Below are 24139 nucleotides of genomic sequence, written 5' to 3'. Positions count from 1 at the left end.
TCAGCAGGATCTCTGTGTGCTGATTCGTTTTAACTTTGAGATCAGTGAGGAGGGCCACTGCCTGCGAGCGGGAAGGCCTTGGTCTTCCGCAGGGTTCCCAGCCGGATCTACTGCTTCCTCCCCTGCAGAGCCAGAAGAAATTCTGCGGCCAAAGCTCACCTGTGGAGCAGACTCATCCACCTGTGTCTCTGTGAGAAAAAAGTAAAATTAAAATCTAGATATTTTCCATAACACATTTCCGAGTTGTTAACATTACAACATTTACCTGGGTGAATATGAGGAGCAGCAAAGTCTGGCATGTCGGTATCCATGTTCGACACGCCAAACACCTCCTCATCCTGCACACACCGCTGTGCCAGCTCCTCCAAATCCGTGAGCTCAAGTGACACAGGGGTGGGACCCCCACCTGTCCCCCTTGCATGCCTAGCCCTATCAGCAAGTTTTTGTTTCAGCCGATATTTGAAGTCGCTCCATCTGTTGGTTAAAAAGTTGGCATTATTCCAGCAGTATTTTGACTTGTAAACACTTTTTAGTCAAATGTAGTTTTTACGTACCGGCGTTTGACCTCCCGCGTTGAATGTTCAAACTCACCCACCCCATTGACAGCACTGGCTATGTCATCCCACATTTTCCATCTCTGGGTTGCACCCATATTCCTTGGTGCCTGTGGAAGGTTGTCATTGCACATTTGCACCAAAACCTCCATCTCCTTCCTTGTGAATTGTGGCTGCCTTTTTTTTTTTTTGCTTAGTTGGCCTACTAGGCCCAGCAGCCTTTTCCATGGCATCCTCAACACCTTTTTTTAAAATGATAATATGATAATAAAATTTATAATGTAAAATGTTTCCAAAATTATTGTTAAACATAATCATTTTCCACAAAAGACAAATACTTACCTGGCGCCTCTGGGCCAGTGCTTTGCTGCTCTGTAGTCATTTTGGACTTCTCAGTTCTCACTACAGCAGACCGATTTGGGATTTCAGTGACGTTTTTATGCATGCGTCAGCATTATTCGGCCGCATCATTGATTGTGCGCTCCTATTGTCCATCCTTAATTTGAGCGGGAAAATAAAGACTATTTATGGCTTGGTGTGACTCCATTCGAGGTGGCATTTTTGGATTGTTGGAGGTATTTCAGTGTAGTGGTTTGTTCTTTGGTTGGTGGATCGTGAAGGAGTTGTTTGTATTTTTTTGAAGGAGCGTTTTTTTAGTACTTTGTTTAAGTTAGCATTTTTGCGTTTTTTTTTTCCTATTTTGATTTATATTTTTGAGTAAGTATTTCAATAATTCTCATAAACATTTATTATTAAATTGTTTTAAAATTTTTAAAATTCTAATTTATTTTTTTTAAAACAGTTATTTTGGCTGGAACCCAAGTGACCTTTTCAAACTTTGGGATATTTGTCTGTTTTTGGTAAGTGTTTTTGGTCTTATTAATTAACAAATTAGATTTGTTGGTCTTAGCATATGTTTCTCTAAGTAATATGTGCTTCTTCTGTGTAAAATCATGTGTTAACTCTAAATGTAGTGTACTATTTTGCGAAGTAATATGTGCTTCTTCTGTGTAAAATCATGTGTTAACTCTAAATGTAGCGTACTATTTTGCTCCCTTCTCTAAATTTTCGACAACTATATTTGGTTTAATTCCTAGTTTATTAAATTAATCTTCAAAATATTTTCTACTTTTGCAATGTAGGTGGAATTTCACATGACACGACCCAGGCCTGTAAGAATTTTTGCATATCTTGGAAAAGATAAGTATATTTGTCTAAAACAATAACTACCTGGCTTGACATTCCAGGTTGATGTTGGTCGTATTATATTGGCCATGGTTCCAGAACCCGACCAACCTCAACTTCGTCCCAGGCGTAGGCCTCGTAGGCATGCAAGGCCCCAGATATATAGAACACGTGTCACCCATATTGGAATGCCAGATGATGAGGTGTTAAGGCGCTACTGTCTTCCGCCACAAATCATCATAGACACTCTCTCATTAATAGAGAGTGATCTTGAATGGCAAATTGACAGTCCAACAGCAATACCACCACTTACGCAATTAATGTCGGTGTTACATTTTTGTGCCTCAGGATCCTTTCAAACCACCGTGGGAATAGTGGCAGGAATATCCCAATCCTCCTTTTCAAGGATCTTGAGGGCAGTGATGGATGCACTTTTTAAACACCTCCATCATTTTATTAAAATGCCATTGGATATGGGTTCCCTTAATGTGGTGAAGGCTAATTTTTACCAAATTCCTGGCTTCCCACACATCATAGGGGTTGTGGATGATACCACTTCAGCCTCCAGCAAGTCTGGAGGCAATATGTAGGAACCACAAGCACTTTCATTCGATGAATGTAATGGTGGTATGTGATGCCTCCCTCCAGATCCTGTCCCTGAATGCCAAATTCCCAGGCAGTGCGCATGATTCCTTCATCATCCGGCAATCAGGGATTTGGCACAAATTAAACAACCTACAAGCTGGTGATGCGTGGCTTCTGGGTAAGTTGACCTCTTCTGTTGAAACCAATACAAAGCTTGCTACCCAATGGTCCTGATGTTGTTTTTTATATTTTCACAGGAGACAGTGGTTACCCTTGCACGCCCTGGCTGCTCACTCCTTATTTGGTTCCCACACCAGGGCCACAAAGTCAGTATAATTCTGCACTTACAGCCACCAGACAGATGGTGGAGCGCTGTATCGGCCTTTAGGTCACCACCGCTCTGGTGGCGACCTCATGTATTTGCCGGCTATGGTTTAAAAAATTGTGGTCCTGTGTGGGATATTTCACATCATTGCCATAAGGAGTGGTGTCCCAATGCAGCCAGAGGATGCCTTGCCTGAGGACGGCCCCCACGAGGTTGGTCGGAGGTCAGTATGTGGGGGGGCCATAATGTATACATATACATTTGAACTACTTTACTATTTTGAACTGCACAGGCAAAAGGACAACATAAACCAAAATTTACAAATGCAAAAAAAACCCCATAGTTTAAAATTTAAACATACCGGTCAAACTGGTGACTGGGCCTGGAGCCCCGAATTCCTCCTCATCCGAGGTGGGCCAGTGGCTCAGGGAAGGAGGAGGGGTAATTTGGGATGAAGTGGAGGGTGAGGAAAAGAGAGGAGGTTTTGAGGGGAGGGGGAAGTTGGAGGGATGGTAAGGTGAGGAGAGGGAGGGGACTGACGGTCGGCAAGGTCTGGGGTGGAGGGGGAATTTGGGGAAGAGTGGGCAGAGGATGTTTGGGTGGGAGTGGGGGATAGGGGACGAGACACACGTCTCCGACGTCTCATTCTCCGCTTGGCCCCTAAATGATGTAGAGAAACATTTTTGTTTTTATCCAAAATTCCAAAAAACAAACAAAAAAAAGGCCTATACTGTAAACATGCACACGCAGGTAGATCCAAAATAAACAAACAGGGCTATACTGTAAACATGTACACGCAGGTAGGTCCAAAAGAAATAAACAGGGCTATACTGTAAACATGCACACGCAGGTAGATCACAAAATAAACATACATGACTATACTGTAAACATGCACACGCAGGTATGCTAAAAAAATAATAAAAAAAATATAAACAAACACATAAACACTTACTTTGCAATATCTGGAGACGCAAGAGGGCCAGCAGGCATGGGGATCTGCGTCGCAAATCCGACCACCTGCGTTCCAGTTGGCCGATATTTTGGCGATAGCCGATGGAACGCAGGCGGCGGCGCACCTCCGCGTAGGCCATCCGATTGCGGAGGTTGGTGATGGGGGGCGGATAATTAGTTATTCGAGGGTCCATCTCCTCAGTGAGGACCAGTAGCTCACGCCTACAAAACGCGGAGGCTCTCATGATGGCAATGATTTTTTTTACACAAAACAGTTTTAATAAAGGACCTAGAAAAAATTCGATTGGCTAATGTACTTTGTAAATTAACAGGAACCATTCTATTGGTTATTGTATGAGTCATGTGACCTACACCCTCACAAATATAATGTGAGTTATGATAGGCTTGATGCAGTGACATGCGTAAGCTAATTTAAATATAAAAATGAAAGTATTACAATCTGCCTATAAAAAAAAACGCAAAACAATAGTAGCATTCAAACAAACTTTTAATTTCGAAAAACCATCCCTTTGCTAAAACCGTACGTATTCTGCGGTACAAATGACACACACTGACAAGAATAAAGTTTATTGACATTGAAAAAAAAAACAGGATTGCAAACATGTGAATAACAATTAAGGTAATTAATATAGTAATTGCCAGTAATCGATTCTAGTATGTTTGCAGAATAGCAGGCAATCGAAAACTGACAGGGCCACTTCCGGAATTGACTTGTGCGAGCGTTCCCTGCAACCAAAGAGGAGATGGACGGTGCTATTTTGAACGTCCGCTAGCTAGAGGAGGGGTTGGGAGACTATGGGGCGGAAGATTAGCTACGAGCGAACATACGAGCGAGCGCTTGAATTTAAATATTTCCGCTCATACGGCGAACGAGCGAACGGCCACTTGCGTCCGGGTCTGAATCAGGGCCTTACTGCATTACTGAAGCTAGTTGTATACCTGTGAGACAAAGAAAAATTACATTTTGGACCTTGAAGTAATTGAGGAATCCTATAGCATGTGGAATAGCACCTTTGTGTTAGTAATTAAGCTGAACGTGAGTATTCATTTCTGTAATAATTTTAGAAAGCTAAACAAAGTTTTCCTTTTCGCCACATATCTCTGATGCCCAGAATTGATGAGTAAGTGGAGACCTTGGTCAACAGTCAGTACATTACCACGTTATATCTGACCAAAGGATACTAGCGGATCCCCCTAATGCCATCTGCCAAGGTTTTTACAGCCTTTTCAACTCTGGATGGGTTATTTCAGTATGAAGCATTGTCTTTTGGGCTTCACAGGGTTCACTCCACCTTTCAGAGGGCCATGAATGAGCTCATAAAGCCACCCCAGGAGTATGCAGCTAAATACGTAGACAATATAGTCATCCACTCCAAGGAATGGGAGTCATGTCTACCTATGGTGGAGGCATTGTTAGCATCACTCATGGTGGCGGGTCTAGCTGCCAATCCTGTGAAGTATGCATTGCACATGTAGGAAGCCATGTACTTGGAGTATGTGGTAAGACAAGGTGAAGTCAAATTCCAAGAGTAAAAGTGAAAGGTAGCAAAGAAAACAGGCCTAAACTGCTGCGGAAGGCCCAACTGAGAACTTTCCCAGGTCTAGTAAGGTATTATTGCCGGTTCATGGCAAATTTTGCCACTATAACTGCTCCTCTTACTGAGCTCCTAAAAAAGGCTTGTCCAGACAAGTTGATCTGGTTTGAAGCAGCGGCCCGCAGGCACAAGCACTGGACTTCAGCAGGAAATTGTGGGCTTGATTCAGAGATGTACGCTAATGCCACCGCAGGTGTGAATTTGTACACAGCGGTTATGTGAAAATATACAAATTTTGCATTTGTATCTGAGCTGCACGATTCTACCAAGAGAGAAGAGATACTCCCTGAAGGAACAGGAGTGCTTAGCAATCAAATGGACCACTGAGGCTCTCAGGTACTACCTCCTGGGTAGAGAATTCACATTGGTCACTGACCATGCACCATTGAAGTGGGTGCAAAGGAACAAGGAAGTGAATGCCCGAATAGCTGGGTGGTCCCCAGCGCTCCAGCCCTAACAATTCACAGTAGAACATAGACCGGGAAGTCTGCAAAAAAATGCAGATGGCCTTTTTCACTGAGATGCCTCTCTGCGGTGTCCACATCACCGAGATTTGCGATGCTAAGGGAAGAGCTATGTAACAATGAGGATTATTTGCCATGTATCTCCTACAGCTGAATAGGTAAAACCCCAAGGAGTCTGCAGGACAGGAGACCTAAATCAAATGCTGCAGGAGGTGTCTGTATGCATGCATCTGAGATCCGATAGCAGGTTTCATAGACGATTCGGATCACAATTGCGACCACAGGTCGGGTTTCATAAGCTGAAGCTTACTCAGCCTAGCTGGCTCCTGGCCACTTAGGTAGCCAGGAAATCTGCATTCAACAAGGCATATCCTGGCCTTGGCATTCCAGGAACACAGCCCTGGCGCTGCCCCCTCCCTGCCCCCAAACGGTAGCAGACTGTCGTTCACCTGATGTTTGCAGCCGTATTGTCAGCGAGGGCACAGGACCACCTGCACATGCACAGTATGGATTCTGCGCATGCGTGAATACCCAAATTACTGTCCTGAGCGAAATCACGCCCAGGGTTACATTTAGGTTAGCTTTAACTGTACAAAAGTAAATTTAACTGAGTTATATTACATAGTGATGAATCAAAGTTTGAAATCTTTAAAAAGATGGTTTCTCAGTGTGTGAGATTTATTTACTAAGTGGCGGCTTGAAAAACCTGATGCTGCCCGACATGTTTAAGCCCAAAATTCAAAAGGGCAATGCTTTCAATAGCTTAATGCCCGACCACTCTTTTGCTGGATCCCGAGTCAACTACTTGCACAGAGTGACTGACACCCTAAACCAAATTGGCTTACACAGCATTTTGCAGTGCAATACAGTACCCTCTGGTCTACATTTACATAGTGAAGGGAGTTAGATGAGGAGCTCACTGCTCTGTCTAATATTCATGGAGCAGCAGAGCCGGGTGTCTCTAGGACCAGCTGCAACTCAACAGTAGACCTGACCTCTGACATATGCTACTGTGCATGAGTGCCCTTTACTTCCTAGTGTTCCAGGAGACTGGACGTGCCCTCTTAGACACCCAGCCCTACAGAGTGTACACTATACCACCACTGCTATTACTAAAGCTAGCCATACATCAGACCAACTTTCTTAAAACCATCCAACTAGCCAACTGTCCAACTTGTCTAACCAAGTAAACCGAAGCCCCACACACCTAACCAACTTTTTAACCAGCCAACTATTTCATCATCCTAACCAACTTCTCTTTAACTTGTCCAGTGTCTGCCTATTTATCGTTCAGATTGGGGGAAATTTGGAAAGTTTGCCCCTACAGTAGAAGGATAAGTTGGGAAAAATCAAAGTTGTTTGATTTTCCCATTTAGTTGGAACAACCATTTTTTGCCAACTAGTTGTACTCTCAGTGTGCTGTGTATGGTTATATACATATATTTTCAGAATACCATATATAAAGTTATGGACCCTAGTGTCCATCTATGGTCACTGGGGAAATCGTTCATGTGCCCAGGCGTATTCTACTATACTCTTCTAATAAAGGGTTCATCCGACAGCAAGATAATGACCAAAAATATACCCCCAGGCTATGTCAGAACTACCTATGAAGAAAAGACAGTAGGCTTTAGATCAGGAGTGGCCAACCCACAGCTCTCGAGCCGCATGAGGCTCTTTTGAGCTTCTAATGCAGCTCCCAGGTCGCGCCTCTGCAGACCCCCATTATTACTGAGAATACTGATCAATGAAGCCATCAGAGACTAAAGAAGCCTCTGATCACTTCAGAGGCCAGCGTTCCCAGTAATGCAGTGTGCGGGTGACGTCATGATGTCACCCGTGATGTGAGGAGCACGCGCGTCTGCTGGATCCAGTTAGTTCCAGAAGGCAGCGGAAGCAGCAGCGACGGTGGGATTCGGGAGCCCTGGCGGCATAGTGTGGTGCCAGCATGAAGGTAAGTTTCTTCATAGGAGTGTGAGCGGGGAGAGGGAGCTAGTGCTGGGGGCACTTCCTTAGGGGTCACAGCTACAAGGGACAATGCAGAAGGGGCACAACTACTGGGGGGCATTACATAATGGGCACAGCTCCAAGAGGGAATTGCATAATGGCCACAAATAATGGGGGCATTGCTTAATGGGTCCATCTACAGGGGGCATTGCTGAAGGGGCACAACTATTGGGGGCATTGCTTAATGGGCACAACTACAAGAGGGCACTGCATATGGGGCACAACTACAGGGGGCACAGCATAATGGGCAATGGCATTCTCAATGTATTTTATGTGGTTCTGGATTTCAATATGTATTTTATGTGGATATGGCCTGTTTCTGTGTATTTTACAGTATGTGAACATGGCTATTTCAATGTTTTCTATATTGCTCTGGCTTTTTCTTTCACTTCAATAGTGAAAAATGTATACTGGGAAGATTACGTAAAATGTATATTTTCAATGTCCTGGGCTCGCCCGTGACTAAAAACGGGAGTGTGACACAAGGTCATGCTCCTGCAAATGTCATACCAAAGGCGTGCGCACAAAAATGGGGCGTGGCCTTGTGACAGCGGCGCGCGCATGCTATTGGCTCTTTTGCTTGACTACATATATTTTATGGCTCTTTGCCTCCGACTGGTTGGCCACCCCTGCTTTAGATCATGGAATAGCCAGTGCAGTCTCCAGGTTTAAACCTCATTGAGCTGGTATGGGATGAACTGGACCACGGCCAGCTCCAAGTGTAGCTGCGCCCTGGGACCACGGTGCAACCGAATATGGGGGTGTGGCCTAATGACCATAGACCCTGCCCCCTAAGTGATGCCAGGCTGGGGGCGAACCCAGAACTTCGTCACTATCACTGCAGCACAGCTGCGGCAGTGGGGGTGCCAAACTTCCTGAATTGATCACCCGCAGGACACTTCGGCCCACGGGTGGAACAGCGGGACAGTGCTGTCCCTCTGAAATCGGGATGTTGGAAGGGGTGCACCCTTTATGGGGTGGCGCACTCTGGACCTGATTCAGACCCGTTCGCTAGAGCGGCTACTCGCTCCCAACGTATGCAAATTCAGCTAAGTGACATCAAGGCAGGCGATCGCATGGTAAGGCATAAGCACGCCCACTATGTCTTGGCGAGCGATCACTTTGTGTTTATAGACACCCACAAGCCTGTCTTTAGCCGCCCACTAGCGTACGTCATCTCCAGGAAGTACATACAACAATCGGTACATCGGGAACCATCGGATCAGACCACAGCACTTGTGGTTGACTGTACCCTACCGCAAGCACTGTTAGCAGTTCTGTGTAAAAATCAACCAGGTGACGTGTACTCTGACGCTGCCTGTTAATTCTGCACGCCTCTGAAACAGTGTTGAAACACTCAGGCATGACTGCGTTCGCAACTCTACTCCCCCGTTACTACTGCCCTGCCCCTGTTACCACCCACAAACGGCCTCTCCTGTCACTCATTCCACTGGGCTGTCTTTGCTGGGCGAGCGAGTGCTACCCGATCGCTCAAACTAGTTCGGTCACACACACTGCGATGCATGCGCATGTGTAAATGCATAACATGGCCGCGTATGAGCGAGCGACTGCTTGCGAATGGGTCTGAATCAGGCCCTCTGTTCGACTGCACTGGCCAAACACCCCAAGAGCCGGCCCTGAACTGGACAGAATGGTGAAAAGAAAGCAACAAATAAACAATTAAGCAGCCGGGAGTATCAAGATTTGTTGTGAGAACTGCCTATACAATGCAACCACGTGAGAACGGTTTATCCAGGAGCGAATTATCACTAATCAAAATAGCCACCTTTTACAGATATAACCATTGAACACACTTGGACAATGGAAATCAAACATTGTTCTACCCAACACTGTTGCAGAAGTTTCCACAAATGTGTTCAATGGTTATGTCTGTAAAGGGTAGCTACTTTGATTAGTCATAATTTTAGATAAAATGTTGTTAATCAAAATGATTCTATAATATTTTTCTATCTCTAATTGTTTATTTGTTCTAGCTTTAAAATCAGAGTTTATTGAAACATTAAACTGGGAAACTTCAACAAAAACTTGAAAAATGTGGGTGTTCAAAAACTTTTGACCTGGTAGCATATGTAATAAATATACTATATATAATGTTGATGAGTATATGTGAGGATACCAGGTTTATGTGTGCCCTCTGGTCTTCCGTGGGTGAATATTTATAGGGACAACTTACCCCAGCACTTTTATAGATTCACAGATCACATTGGAGATAGACAATAGCAAAGCCACAATTATACCTTTATTACACAGCATGCAATGTAACAATGTAATAGTGTACACATTTACCACAATAACTAACATTATGTACAGAAATGTCATTAATTATCAAGGCACCTAAAGCACCCTCCACCCCTGACAACCTTTGAGCCAGTGTGATGTTTAACATATAAAAGTTTCGCTCTTACCGGGAAGTGTGAAGATTCGCTCCTGGATAAACCGTTCTAACATGGTTGCATTGTATAGGCAGTTCTCACTACAAATCTTGATATTCCCGTCTGCTTAGTCCAATGGCTAAGTGTGGTTGCTACTCAGCCCACTCTAGAAGCAGTGCCAGATTAAGGTCCACATGGGCCTGGAGCTGAAATTTCTGAAGGGCCTATTGTGTGCCACTACAGGGGGTGTGACACGCGCGCCGCGGGTGTGTGAGTATTGATGTGGGGTGCACGATCAGTGCTGTGGGGGTGTTGTGTGCACAGGGAGAGTGGCTAGCATCATGGAGGGCATAGCTAACACATAAACATATATACACACATTTATACATAGTAACCAGAGGAGATTCGCACAAACAATAGCTTCAATTCATAGAGGGTGCTTAGTCAATAACATAAAGATCCAGATAAACATTGACACAAATGCCAGACTGACACAGCACCAAGCAGGGCCGCCATCAGGGGGGGACTGCCGGTACTAGAGTCCCGGGCCCGGACACTGGCAGAACGGGAGGGGGCCCGGGCCTGCTCCTGCAACTGCTGCATAGTCCCCCGCACTTCCCCCTTGAGTGAAAGGTTGAGTGGGGCACTGCTACTGCCTACCGGCATGCAGTGATTAAGTAGCCATGCTCGAGTCTGAAGAAACCCCTCCCTCCCCCTTCCTTCACGATTCCCCTCTTCGGTCGGCTTGTAATGGGGGCGGAGCCAATGGATCAAGCCCCGCCCCCCCAAACACCCGCAAATCGCGTCGTTCCTTAGGGGCGGGGCCTAATAATGCAAGGTGCCCGCCACCCATTAGCAACCAGCTGCTGTGCACAAGTGTAAGTAATAAGTATATTTGTGTTTTAGTGTGTATACAGTATATGTTTATGTATGTCTCTGTGTTAGTGTGTATATATGTGTATGTACTGTATATGTCTGTGTTAGTGTGTATATGTGTATGTACTGTATATGTCTCTGTGTTAGTGTGTATATATGTGTATGTACTGTATATGTCTCTGTGTTAGTGTGTATATATGTGTATGTACTGTATATGTCAGTGTTAGTGTGTATATATGTGTATGTACTGTATATGTCTCTGTGTTAGTGTGTATATATGTGTATGTACTGTATATGTCTCTGTGTTAGTGTGTATATATGTGTATGTACTGTATATGTCTGTGTTAGTGTGTGTATATATGTGTGTGTACTGTATATGTCTGTGTTAGTGTGTGTGTATATATGAGTATGTACTGTATATGTCTCTCTGTGTTAGTGTGTATATATGTGTATGTACTGTATATGTCAGTGTTAGTGTATATATATGGGTATGTACTGTATATGTCTGTGTTAGTGTTTATAAATGGGTATGTACTGTATATGTCTGTGTTAGTGTGCATATATGGGTATGTTCTGTATATGTCTGTGTTAGTGTGTATACAGTATATGTTTATGTATGTCTATGTGTTATTGTGTATATATGTGTACGTACTGTATATGTCTGTGTTAGTGTGTATATATGGGTTAGTGTGTATATATGTGTATGTACTGTATAGGTCTGTGTGAGTGTGTATATATGGGTATGTATGTCTGTATGTGTTAGTGTGTATATATGCATATGTACTGTATATGTCTGTGTTAGTGTGTATATATGTGTATGTACTGTATATGTCTGTATGTGTTAGTGTGTATATATGTGTATGTACTGTATATGTCTGTATGTGTTAGTGTGTATATATGTGTATGTACTGTATATGTCTGTGTTAGTGTGTTTATATGTGTATGTACTGTATATGTCTCTGTGTTAGTGTGTATATATGTGTATGTACTGTATATGTCTCTGTGTTAGTGTGTATATATGTGTATGTACTGTATATGTCTGTGTTAGTGTGAATATATGTGTGTGTACTGTATATGTCTGTGTTAGTGTGTGTGTATGTACTGTATATGTCTCTCTGTGTTAGTGTGTATATATGTGTATGTACTGTATATGTCAGTGTTAGTGTATATATATGGGTATGTACTGTATATGTCAGTGTTAGTGTATATATATGGGTATGTACTGTATATGTCTGTGTTAGTGTGTATATATGGGTATGTTCTGTATATGTCTGTGTTAGACATACAGAAACATATACTGTATACACACTAACACAGACATATACAGAACATACCCATATATATACACTAACACTGACATATACAGTACATACACATATATACACACTAACACAGAGAGACATATACAGTACATACACATATATACACACACACTAACACAGACATATACAGTACATACACGTATATACACACTAACCCATATATACACACTAACACAGACATATACAGTACGTACACATATATACACACTAACACATAGACATACATAAACATATACTGTATACACACTATGTGTTAGTGTGTATATATGTGTACGTACTGTATATGTCTGTGTTAGTGTGTATATATGGGTTAGTGTATATATGTGTATGTACTGTATAGGTCTGTGTGAGTGTGTATATATGGGTATGTATGTCTGTATGTGTGAGTGTGTATATATGCGTATGTACTGTATATGTCTGTGTTGGTGTGTATATATGTGTATGTACTGTATATGTCTGTATGTGTTAGTGTGTATATATGTGTATGTACTGTATAAGTCTGTATGTGTTAGTGTGTATATATGTGTATGTACTGTATAGGTCTGTGTTAGTGTGTATATATGCGTATGCATATATCTGTATGTGTTAGAGTGTATGTATGTTTAAGTGTGGATGTATGTACGTATGTTAGCGTGGATATATGTGTTATATATAACATGTACATGTGTGTTATGCTGTATATATTATATGTGTATGTGTGTGTTTAACAAAACACACACACACACATATATATAATATATGTATATTTATTATTAGAAACCCCCCCTCTCCCTCAGAAAATCCTGCGTTTGCCCCTGCACTTGTTTAATAAATTTTTTTTCCTTTGGCGTTGGGGTGCATGACTTCACGCCACTGGAAGGGAGAGGTCAGATGAGCCGCGGCGCGTGAGGAGCAGCGTCAGCCAGCCCAGGAGGAGAAGAAGCTAGAAGGAAGAAGCACAAGGCGATAAGGTAAGTCGTAATTAATTAGACTTAGCAGTAGCGGGAGGGGGGCCCAGGGGCCCTGCCTATTTTGTCAGTCCTGGGCCCCACAATATCTGATGGCAGCCCTGGCACCAAGTAGTAAATATCAAAAAACGTGCTTATTGCTAAATGATTTTCAAGCAGAAAAATTCCAAGCCATGACATTTTTTAAATTAAAAAGTTAAAATAATGGCATACTTATATTCATTATGGACAAAGGGCCCGATTCACTACAGATCGCTATTGCAATCGCAGCTGCAATTAAGCACGCAAGTCTGCTGCAAAATTATGCTAATGGCTGCAATTGTAAAGCCGTCACACAGCCAGCATAGAGGCGCTCAAAGCCAGCATGGACGCCCACTACCGCTTTACTTTGCAATCCTGCGTATACATCAGGAACATCGAGTAACATCGGCCCCTCACACACAACAACAGGTCTGACCTTACTCAGAAATTGCTAACCTCGTCGCACGCAGTGAGTACACAAGCTGCGTATGTCGTCACAGTGGTTAATTTATACACGCCCATGCGATGGTGCTCAAATGGACAGGCACACCTGCGTTTCTGCAATCACTCCCCTGTTACCACCTCAAAATGCTCACATCCCGTCCCTCTATCTGCAGTGGCTTTGTATCTGCATGAGCAGTACGCATCATCGACCAATTTGCGTACGCTGTTGCAATTGTGATCAGTGATGAATCAGGCCCAAAGTGTCAAGCCAGTAAAATCATCAGCCTGACAGCTGTTTCTGATGTACACTCTTAATTTCACATTGTTTTGCTGCATTTGGACAGTTTCGGCGAGAACCTACTACAGTAGGAGCAAGTGCAGGTTTTCCGAATTGATTAATGAATCTACATATTATTGTTATTTATATGGTAAATGGAAACTACAGCTGGGACTAAACCAAATTCCAAAGACAGGTTTCCTTCTTTTTTGACATATTACACACATAGGGGCCTGATTCAGAGATGTACGCTCGCTAATTCCACCGCAGCTGCGAATATATATGCAGCGGCTGTGTGAAAATATGCAATTGTTGAGACGCCCACCAGCGGCTTCACAAATTCAACTGACTGTGTGCAAAGACACAGTATTGGTCGCAGATCAGTCAATAAATAGACGTTCTGAGTAACCCTACAGTTACACAGAATGGATGCCAGAGTCGTTTTACCGCAAATGTCGGATCACAGTCGCAGGAAGAAAAACCCTTAAAATATTCCCAACACACCGGTGTTTGAGCCACCACCCAAACAGTCCCTGTGTGTCAATACCTTTGTGAATATATGCTCACTGCCAGCAAATATGAAGCTTGATGCGTGCGCAGCGCAACTCAAGACGCAGGCGCAGATTACCGATAACTGCTCAACCAAAACATCAGCATTGTGTCTGTTTCTAAATCAGGTCCATAGTACAGTCTTAGACACGTACACATAACAAATGCATAAAAGGGCTTTGGACAAAATAATAAATTGCTTATCTTTTACACAATATTTATTTGATAGATGAGGAAGGGGGTAAGGTGCTAGAAATCCCATTTTAACCTGTAACAGATGTGATGAAGACAAAATCTTTCACTGAGACTATCCTTTCCATACAGGGCACCAGATGGCTATTGTCTACAAAATGTCCTGTGCCCCATTAAATAAATATATTCAGTGGGTAATTTCTGCTTTTGCAGTACTTTGGACATAGGCACTTATGGTCATGCTGAAGACACTGCTAAATGTTGATAGCAGCACTGCAGCCACCAGAGCACGACACCCCGTTAGCAGCAGCCAGCACCCAATGACTCACCGATAATTCACACAGCAGCAGGATAAATCTCCGTCCTGACTGAGCTGCCTTCACGGAGCAGAGCATGCATGGGAGGCAGCTATTCTGGGCGCAGAGTCCGGACTCGCTGACGGTGATAGGGCGGCTTCTATATGACGTCACGTGTTGCATGGTAAGAAAGGCTGTCCATTGAGTCACAATGCATTAGCGGCGCAGGGAGGGGCCGGGCCGGAGACGCTAACCACTGCGCCGGACATGTATCTATGCCCAGTCTTTTAATGATGGGATGCCGGGGAGGGAGGTTGCCGGCCTCCAATGTTTGAGTGGGCGGGGCCTCGGGCTGCTGCTCTCATGCTGCAGCAGCCAGCAGGAAGAAAAAAAATCCTGTCTACAGCAGTGGCTGTCTGTGGGCCTATCTCAATGTTGGGCCTGGAGCTGTAGCTCCATCCGCCCCATGGTTAATCCGGCCCTGTCTAGAAAAGGAAGAAAATACAGGGGAAAGTGGAAGAGGGTGCTGGACCACACAGGCGCACATTATGCAGTGCAACCAGTGTTAAAAAGGAAGCGGTGGGGAGAGACAGGGATAGATTTATGATCCACACCAAAGTCCAGAGATAGATGGATGAACCAGGCATCCATAAAGGGAATGCACTAGGTGCAGACCACACTGGGGGACACCATCTTACGGGGTGACACACTGAGTAGTTGCCGGCAGTGCAGTGCACAGCCTGGATCATGGTCTGAGTCTATCAATGCTACTGTGTTCCTGGACATCGACCATCGATGTGTTGAAAACAACAGTAAAGCATCCTGAGACCATTCATGTGTGGGGTTGCTTCTCAGCCAAGGGAGTGGGCTCACTCATAATTTTAATAGTAAAGGGGTAGAAAGTGCTTGTGTGGGCGCTTACAGGGTCAAAGCAAGCCTAAATACGACTGTGAGTATCCCTAGTTGAACTCACAGGGGTGTCAAAAATAAGCAAAGAAGGGTGTCATAAATAAATGGTGCTAGCCCAATAAACCATACAAAAGCATTTAATAAAACATGAGGTTACTCTCATAGGTGCATACATATACACCTTCAAAACCAGCAAAATAACTGTGTAGAATAAAATGAATAATCAATATGGCAGAGAATTAATCATACACATGAGGCAGAAAAATATGCCAGAAACAATCACAAAAAAGCCTCTAACATGGGAGGCTGAGTTCTCAAGAACTAAAAAGAAGTGTTAAGAAAGCTTTAAAATTGTGACACATAAAAAAAGTTGTGACACATAACAAAAATGAAGAACTTCCCTGCATGTGGCTCCTAGGAAGAGACCAGGAAGCGTCTCGAAATGCGTTGGAGTACCCCTGTGCTATCCAGACATTTGATGCATCAAAAAGGACATACCACCACTGGTAAAGCCTAGGAGCCACGTGCAGAGGAACCGGTGCCTCTGCATGCTTTTTGTATAACACCTGCGGCTCCTCTTCACAGTGTGCGGTAGGAACTTCTTCATTTTTGTTATGTGTCACAACTTTTTTTATGTATCACAATTTTAAAGCTTTCTTAACACTGCTTTTTAGTTTTTGAGAACTCAGCCTCCCATGTTAGAGGCTTTTTTATGATTGTTTCTGGCATATTTTTCTGCCTCATGTGTATGATTAATTCTCTGCCATATTAATTATTCATTTTATTCTACACAGTTATTTGCTGGTTTTGAAGGTGTATATGTATGCATCTGTGACAGTAACCTCATGTTTTATTAAATGCTTTTGTATGGTTTCTTGGACTAGCACCATTTATTTATGAAACCTTTCCTTGCTTTTATTTGACACTCACAATTTTGCCTACAAACAGCCAGGAATAAAGAATGGTACCAAAACATCCTCCAAGAGCAACTTCACCCAACCAACCAAGAGCAGTTTGGTGATGAACAATGCCTTTTCCAGCATGATGGAGCACTTTGCCATAAGGCAAAAGTGATAACTAAGTGGCTCGGTGAACATAACATCGAAATTTTGGGTCCATGGTCAGGAAACTCCCCAGACCTTAATCCCATTGGGAACGTGTGGTCAATCCTCAAGAGGCGACAAACAAAAACCCACAAATTCTGACAAACTCCAAGCATTGATTAGGCAAGAATGGGTGGCCATCAGTCAGTATGTGGCCCAGAAGTTGATTGACAGTATGCAAGGGCGAATTGCAGAGGTCTTGAAAAAGAAGGGTCAACACTGCAAATATTGACTCTTTGCATAAACTTAATGTAATTGTCAATAAAAGTCTTTGACACTTATGAAATGCTTGTGACATTACTTCAGTATACCATAGTAACATCTGACAAAAGTGTCTAAAACACTGAAGCAGCAAACTTTGCGAAAACCAATACTTGTGTCATTCTCAAAACTTTTGGCCATGGCTGTACATACAGTATGTAGTGTGTGTGTGTGCTAAAGACCTATGATTCCATGTTATAAATAAACAGCTATAACTACTATACTCAATATTATAGCGTATTTACATTTAATTTCGTGTTTCCTAAGGTCACCTGACTGACAAAGATCTCCTGGTATTTCTTCTTCGCTGCAAAAACAGTTTGAAAGACAATGGAGTAATTATCATAAAAGATAATGTAGCCAGGCAAGGCTTTGTACGTCTGGACCCCATTGACAGCAGTCTGATTCGGGACATTCACATATTAAGAAACATAATTGAGAAGACTGGGATGTCAATCCTTGCAGAAGAAAGACAACAAGGTTTTCCAGATCTCTGTGTTCCAATATGGATGATTGCAATACAGTAATAATATTGCATTCATGTGGTTTCTCTAACAACCATTCATTTCATGCCTTGGAGGCGGGTTCAGTATTTATTTTATCATGTTGACATATAACAATAGTAAAACTATAGTTTATAGATTATCATGGAACAGTAAAGGCAACTGTTGGAAATGTGCAAGTCTTTCATTGCTGTGTGATCCAAAAGGATAGTAAGGAAATAAAGTCAGGGAGGCACTAGAAAACTAGAAAAAATATTATAATTTACAACTAAATGTATCAAACCATAGAAATAGGACATATTACACTGTTTATTTACACCTTCATTTTAAACGTAAATTAAACCAACTTGAAATTAACTATTTAAATCAAACATAAATCTTGTCCCATTATTCTCTTTTTCTACATGGTGAATCAACCACAAATTGAGCCTGAAGTAGGGATCATGGGTCATAATGGTACTACCTGCATAATGACGTCATTAGTAAATGGATGGTGCAAATAAAAAGAATGGTGCATCCATATCTTCTGTGCCCAGCAGAGCTTAAACATGGGAAATAAATACACCTGCTTGTGTGTATGAAACCCTTTTTTGTTTGTGTCTATAATTTCTCCATTACAACAATAATTTTAGCAAGATGAAGATGAATTAGCTTGAACATATATGTACTATTTGTTTTATTAAAATTAATGCTAAATATTTTTTGTGTAGTATTTTATCCTCATTGTGATGTATAAATTATAGTATAGATAGGCAATTCTAACACTTACAGTATCACCTCTGCCTGGCAGTTGTTACAACATTGTTCCTCCCTCCTAGTACACCGTGATGAATAATATTGGCAGTAATGAACAATGGCAATTGGCAGCATTCGGCAGAATGGCCCCCGCTGATGATACTGCCAAGGATCTGCATGCGGGTTTGACCGTCGATGTCGCTGACTATGTGCAGGAGCGCACATTGTCAGTGAAATAGCAGGTACACATTGGCCGATGTGGACGATATGTCATCCAATCCAGTGGATGGGATGACATATCATCTGGTGTGTACCCAGTATAAGTGTAAATGTTTAAGAACATAGGCCCTCATTCAGAGCCGTTCGCTATTTGCGGTCGTTCGTTCAAAAACAAGGGGTGGCTATTCAAATGATCCGTACGCACATTGCAGTCTGTTCACACCTCTAAGTCTGAACGAGCGAGCAAAACATACGCTCGTTTATTTGTTAAAAACGCCCCCTGGCCGCTCGCACCATACGTCATGTCCGCTATTTATTAGATTAATCGAGTACATCGACCAGCGTATGAACTGCTCGCTATTCTTGTGGTTGGTGTTTGCTACCACAAATTTGCGAGCAGTTCTGGCTATAAAATAACCCAGTGACGTGGTCAATGACGCTGCTGTATTAATTATGCACTCCCTTAAAACGCCCGTTTTGACCTTTAAGCACGCCTGCGTTCGGATCTCCACTCCCCGTTTTCAAGCACCTTCCCCTGTTACCACCCACATACGCCTCATTCTGTCACTCAAAATAGCAGGCCCTCGCTATATTGCGTACCAACGATTTTCGGCCGCACTGACTGGTTCGCGCATGCGTACTAAAATCCGTACGCATGCGCAGATGTGCAAACATCGCTCGGAACGAGCGTACTGCCGCTAACGAGCGGCTCTGAATGAGGGCCATAGTTTAAAAAATGCCATAACGGATATCCTTAGGAAAATTATGCAATTATGTTTCTTCTGATAGCATTTAAAAAAACAAACTTTGTGTAGTATATGTTGAGGCATAGTGTACAAATAAATATCAGACTTGAAGAAAGTAGTAAACCAGTTAATGGATAATAAACTTCAGGCTATGGGGGAAATGTATCAAACCTTTTGGTGAGTGGACAAGTGGAGAAGTTACCCATATAAAATGATAGATAGAAGTTGATTGGTTGCTATGAGCTCTTTAGAAAGTTTGATACATTTCCCCCAGCATCACAACATTTATCTGTATGCAGCCATGAGATTGGACATATCGGACATCAGTGAGATATACCTGGCCAAAGAGCTTGTCCCATGACTGATTGTGACATCCAACCCTGGAGTGACTTCATTAGTTAGGTACTTTCCGCTGTCCCTAACATTTTTAGAAAGACAGAATAATTGTAATTAACGATAAGTATATAACTCATTTCCATTTATATACAGTCAGGTGCATAAATATTGGGACGTTGACAGAATTTTCATATTTTGTCCTCTATTCACCACCACAATGGCTTTGAAATGAAACAAACAAGATGTGCTCTAACTGCAGACTTTCAGATTTAATTTGAGGGTAATTACATCCAAATCAGGTGAACGGTGTAGGAGTTACAACGGTTTCTATATGTGCCTCCCACTTTTTAAGGGGCCAAAAGTAATGGGATTATCAACTCAAAAGCTATTTCATGGACAGGTGTGGGCTATTCCCTCGTTATTTCATTAGCAATTAAGCAGGTAAAAGGTCTGGAGTTGATTCTAGGTGTGACATTTGCATTTGGAATCAGTTGCTGTCGACTCTCAATATGAGATCCAAAGAGCTGTCACTATCAGTGAAGCAAGCCATCATTAGGCTGAAAAATCAAAACAAACCCATCAGAGAGATAGCAAAAACATTAGGTGTGGCCAAATCAACTGTTTGGAACATTCTTAAAAAGAAAGAACGCACAAGAGAGCTCAGCAACACCAAAAGACCACGGAAAACTACTGTGGTGGATGACAGAAGAATTATTTCCCTGGTGAAGAAAAACCCCTTCACCACAGTTGGCCAAATCAAGAACACTCTCCAGGAGGTAGGTGTATATGTGTCAAAGTCAACAATCAAGAGAAGACTTCACAAGAGTGAATATAGAGGGTTCACCACAAGATGTAAACCATTGGTGAGCCACAAAAACAGGAAGACCAGATTAGAGTTTGCCAAACAACATCTAAAAAAGCCATTACAGTGCTGGAACAACATCCTATGGACAGATGGGACAGATGAGACAAAGATCAACTTGTACCAGAGTGATGGGAAGAGAAGAGTATGGAGAAGGAAAGGAACTGCTCATGATCCAAAACATATCACCTCATCAGTGAAGTATGGTGGTGATAGTGTCATGGTGTGGGCATGTATGGCTGCCAATGGAACTGGTTCCCTTGTATTTATTGATGATGTGACTGCTGACAAAAGCAGCAGAATGAATTCTGAAGTGTTTCGGGCAATGACCTGAAGCATACTGCAAAAGCAACCAAAGAGTTTTTTAATTCTAAAAAGTGGAATGTTATGCAATGGCCAAGTCAATCCCCTGACCTGAATCTGATTGAGCATGCATTTCACTTGATGAAGACAAAACTGAAGGGAAAATGCCCCAAGAACAAGCAGGAACTGAAGACATTTGCAGTAGAGGCCTGGCAGAGCATCACCAGGGATGGTGATGTCTATGTGTTCCAGACTTCAGGCTGTAATTGCCTGCAAAGGATTTGCAACAAAGTATTAAAAAGTGAAAGTTAGATTCAGGATTGTTTAGTTTGTCCCATTACTTTTGGCCCCTTAAAAAGTGGGAGGCACATATAGAAACCGTTGTAATTCCTACACCGTTCACCTGATTTGGATGTAATTACCCTCAAATTAAATCTGAAACTCTGCAGTTAAAGCACATCTTGTTTGTTTCATTTCAAAGCCATTGTGGTGGTGAATAGAGGCCAAAATATGAACATTCTGTCAACGTCCCAATATTTATGCACCTGATTGTATACTGTATATAGAGAGAGGGCCTGATACACAATGGACACAATGTCAATGTCGAGAGGCAATGGAGCGATTATTTGCTATTACGCATGCGCCAAAGCAACACTGCATGCGCAACAATTGGTTTGTGACAGCGGTCGCAGAGAATGAGTGACAGGTAATCAGCATTTGGGGGAGGTAAAAGGGGTGGCTAGAAAACTGCAGGGGTGTTGCCACCGTTTTCTGGGAATGTCCTAGTGAGCCTAAATAGATAAAAAGAGAGATAGGGGCATTATTTACAGTGCACAAATCGAGAGTTAGTAGAGTTTAGCCTTAAAAATTAACCTTTATTATATATTTATTAAAATATTGTATCCCCCTCACAGGATAAATAGACTGGCGAAGTATTAAAAATATAGAAAAAATTTATAGAAAAAAATATTAAGTAAAGTTTAAAAGGATGTACTTGAGGTCTCACCCATATTCAAATGAACTTCCTATTAGTATCCCCTAATAACGAAGTGTCAATAATGCTTTTATAAGCTTGCATAGTATGCACAAGATTATCTATATTGGTTTTCTACTCAGTGCCCTTATTATCATTCAATTGTCAAATAACATGAAAAAATCCTATATAATTTGGTTTATATGTTTTGTCCCCCACTACATACTATCCCTGATATTACTATCAAAGACACTATCACTCGATTATATAATTTCTCTATAGCAGGGTTATCGATGGATTCTCTCCTGTTATAATCACCCAAGATAAGTCAATGGAGCAGGTTATGCTAGTTCTTATATAAGTATCAAAAATAAGACTAATAGTGTGCAGGATCTGAACCTAGGATTACTGTGAGAAAGATCCCTTCTTTGTAATAATCAGGAATTCTCCTCCCTGTAAAGCCACTTTCTTTGACAAATGTTACAATAAATTGTTACATACTGACAGAATCGTGACTCTGTTTATTAGTAACCTGATCGTACTGACTGAAGTTTTCTCATTAACTGTATAGACAGCTGGGTGTTCGTCTATTCTCGTAATCAAGGAGCTCACAATATACTCAGCTGTATGAATGTGTGTAATACACATTGTTCACAATAAGATATGTTGTTAAATATATGGAGAAACCATGGTGATTGGTTTAATCATCAATAATTATATAAGGAGCATCTGAGTCCAATATTAAATTACCGTAAATTTCCTATAACCAAGTGTTACTGTTCACTCTCTAAACGACATGTATGCTTCTTTAATTTATCAGATATATTATGCAAATCGTATAATGTTTCAGATGAAGTGACACCGATTGGTATATGATGAATCTATAGGGTCCGTTTAAAAATGGCTTTGGCTGTGTTTATATATAACCAAGTAGGACAAATAGTAATTGTCCCAGGGTGGTCGCTATAATAAGATTAAATCAGCTGTGGTGTAATTTCACATTCACTATGTTTATACACGGGCTGGGTCTCCTCTTACTCTCGGCATCCATTAGTTTGGTCCAAGATTAGAGAAGATCCTCAACATCATCAGCCCATTCACAACATGAAAGTATGCGGCTGTACCCAAATGCACAAACCCTAACTGCCCGGCTGGTTAAATATTACAGCCACTACAGATCAATAGCAGGGTTTGGCATGACACATAGACATTAGTGTCTACCCTCCGGCACTCAAGCTATCGCTGCCCAGCTGATTAAATGCAACAGCCGTTACAATCACTGGCATAGGTTAGCGTCGGAGGGAAGTGGGTGAGCCCCTAGTGCAAGGTTACGATGCGCATTTCACCTATCGCTTAATCATGGAGTATCCTAGTGAGCCTCTGCAAATTTGTTTGCATCGGAAAAGACCTTAGGTGAGATGAACATTCTGAGATAGCATAAGCTTGCTCAGAGGTTCAGTATGCAACCAATGTTCCCGATATTTCCACCTTTGATTGTAAGCGGCAGATGTGAGATGCAGATGGTGGGTGTCTGTGTACAGGACATCAGCTAAGTCATTAGAATATATTCACAAGTCTGCTGCATACAGAATCACAGTCACAACATGATTTGTGTGCACCTCTAACTTAGGCCCAGACAGAGAGAGACATTAGCTATATAGTTATTTGATCATTTTGGGTATATGTATCCGGTTCCCTTAAACCTGATTAGTCTATATCTGAAGCCTGCAGAGGATAATAGTATAGAAATTTCCCAACCAATAATATTTAGCATTGATTACTGAATGGAAGCTCAGGATTCTGTGTTTTCTGACTAACATTTTTTGTTTATAAATTATTTTTAATAAACCTATATTTATAAGAGAATGAGAATGCATTCAACTAAACTCTTTACAATATTCTGTATCTTAAGTTATATTAATGTAAAATATTCCCTTGGACAATTATCCTGAGTTCTTTATTTCAAAGTAACAGTCTCACTAGCCCAACGGTGCTGTTTGGGGTAATAAGGAATAAGATAAATATCTTTTTTTTCCCTGAAATTAATCTATATATTTGTTTATTGCTTCTTGTTACTTGAGACTTACATGTATTTATTAGTTCCATACATTGCATTTTGTTACCGCTTATTATCATGTTTGTTAAAAAGGGAATACATTTAATTGCATCATCACTGAGCCTTGCA

At 42.0% G+C, this 24139-nt stretch overlaps 1 protein-coding gene across 1 annotated transcript in view; it reads left to right on the top strand.

Moving 5' to 3' along the window:
* Window positions 1–17804, top strand: part of NTMT2 (N-terminal Xaa-Pro-Lys N-methyltransferase 2) — a 123997-nt gene extending 106193 nt beyond the window's left edge. Inside the window, exon 4 of the mRNA XM_088460540.1 lies at window positions 17545–17804. Within this exon, the coding sequence (XP_088316666.1) occupies window positions 17545–17804 (260 nt within the window). The remainder of the gene's footprint in view (window positions 1–17544) is intronic.
* Window positions 17805–24139: the final 6335 nt, after the last annotated feature.

The sequence above is a fragment of the Taudactylus pleione genome, unplaced genomic scaffold (genome assembly GCF_031769625.1).
Source record: "Taudactylus pleione unplaced genomic scaffold, aTauple2 ptg000048l, whole genome shotgun sequence".
NCBI lineage: Eukaryota > Metazoa > Chordata > Amphibia > Anura > Myobatrachidae > Taudactylus > Taudactylus pleione.
This window is presented reverse-complemented; position numbering and strand designations above follow the sequence as displayed.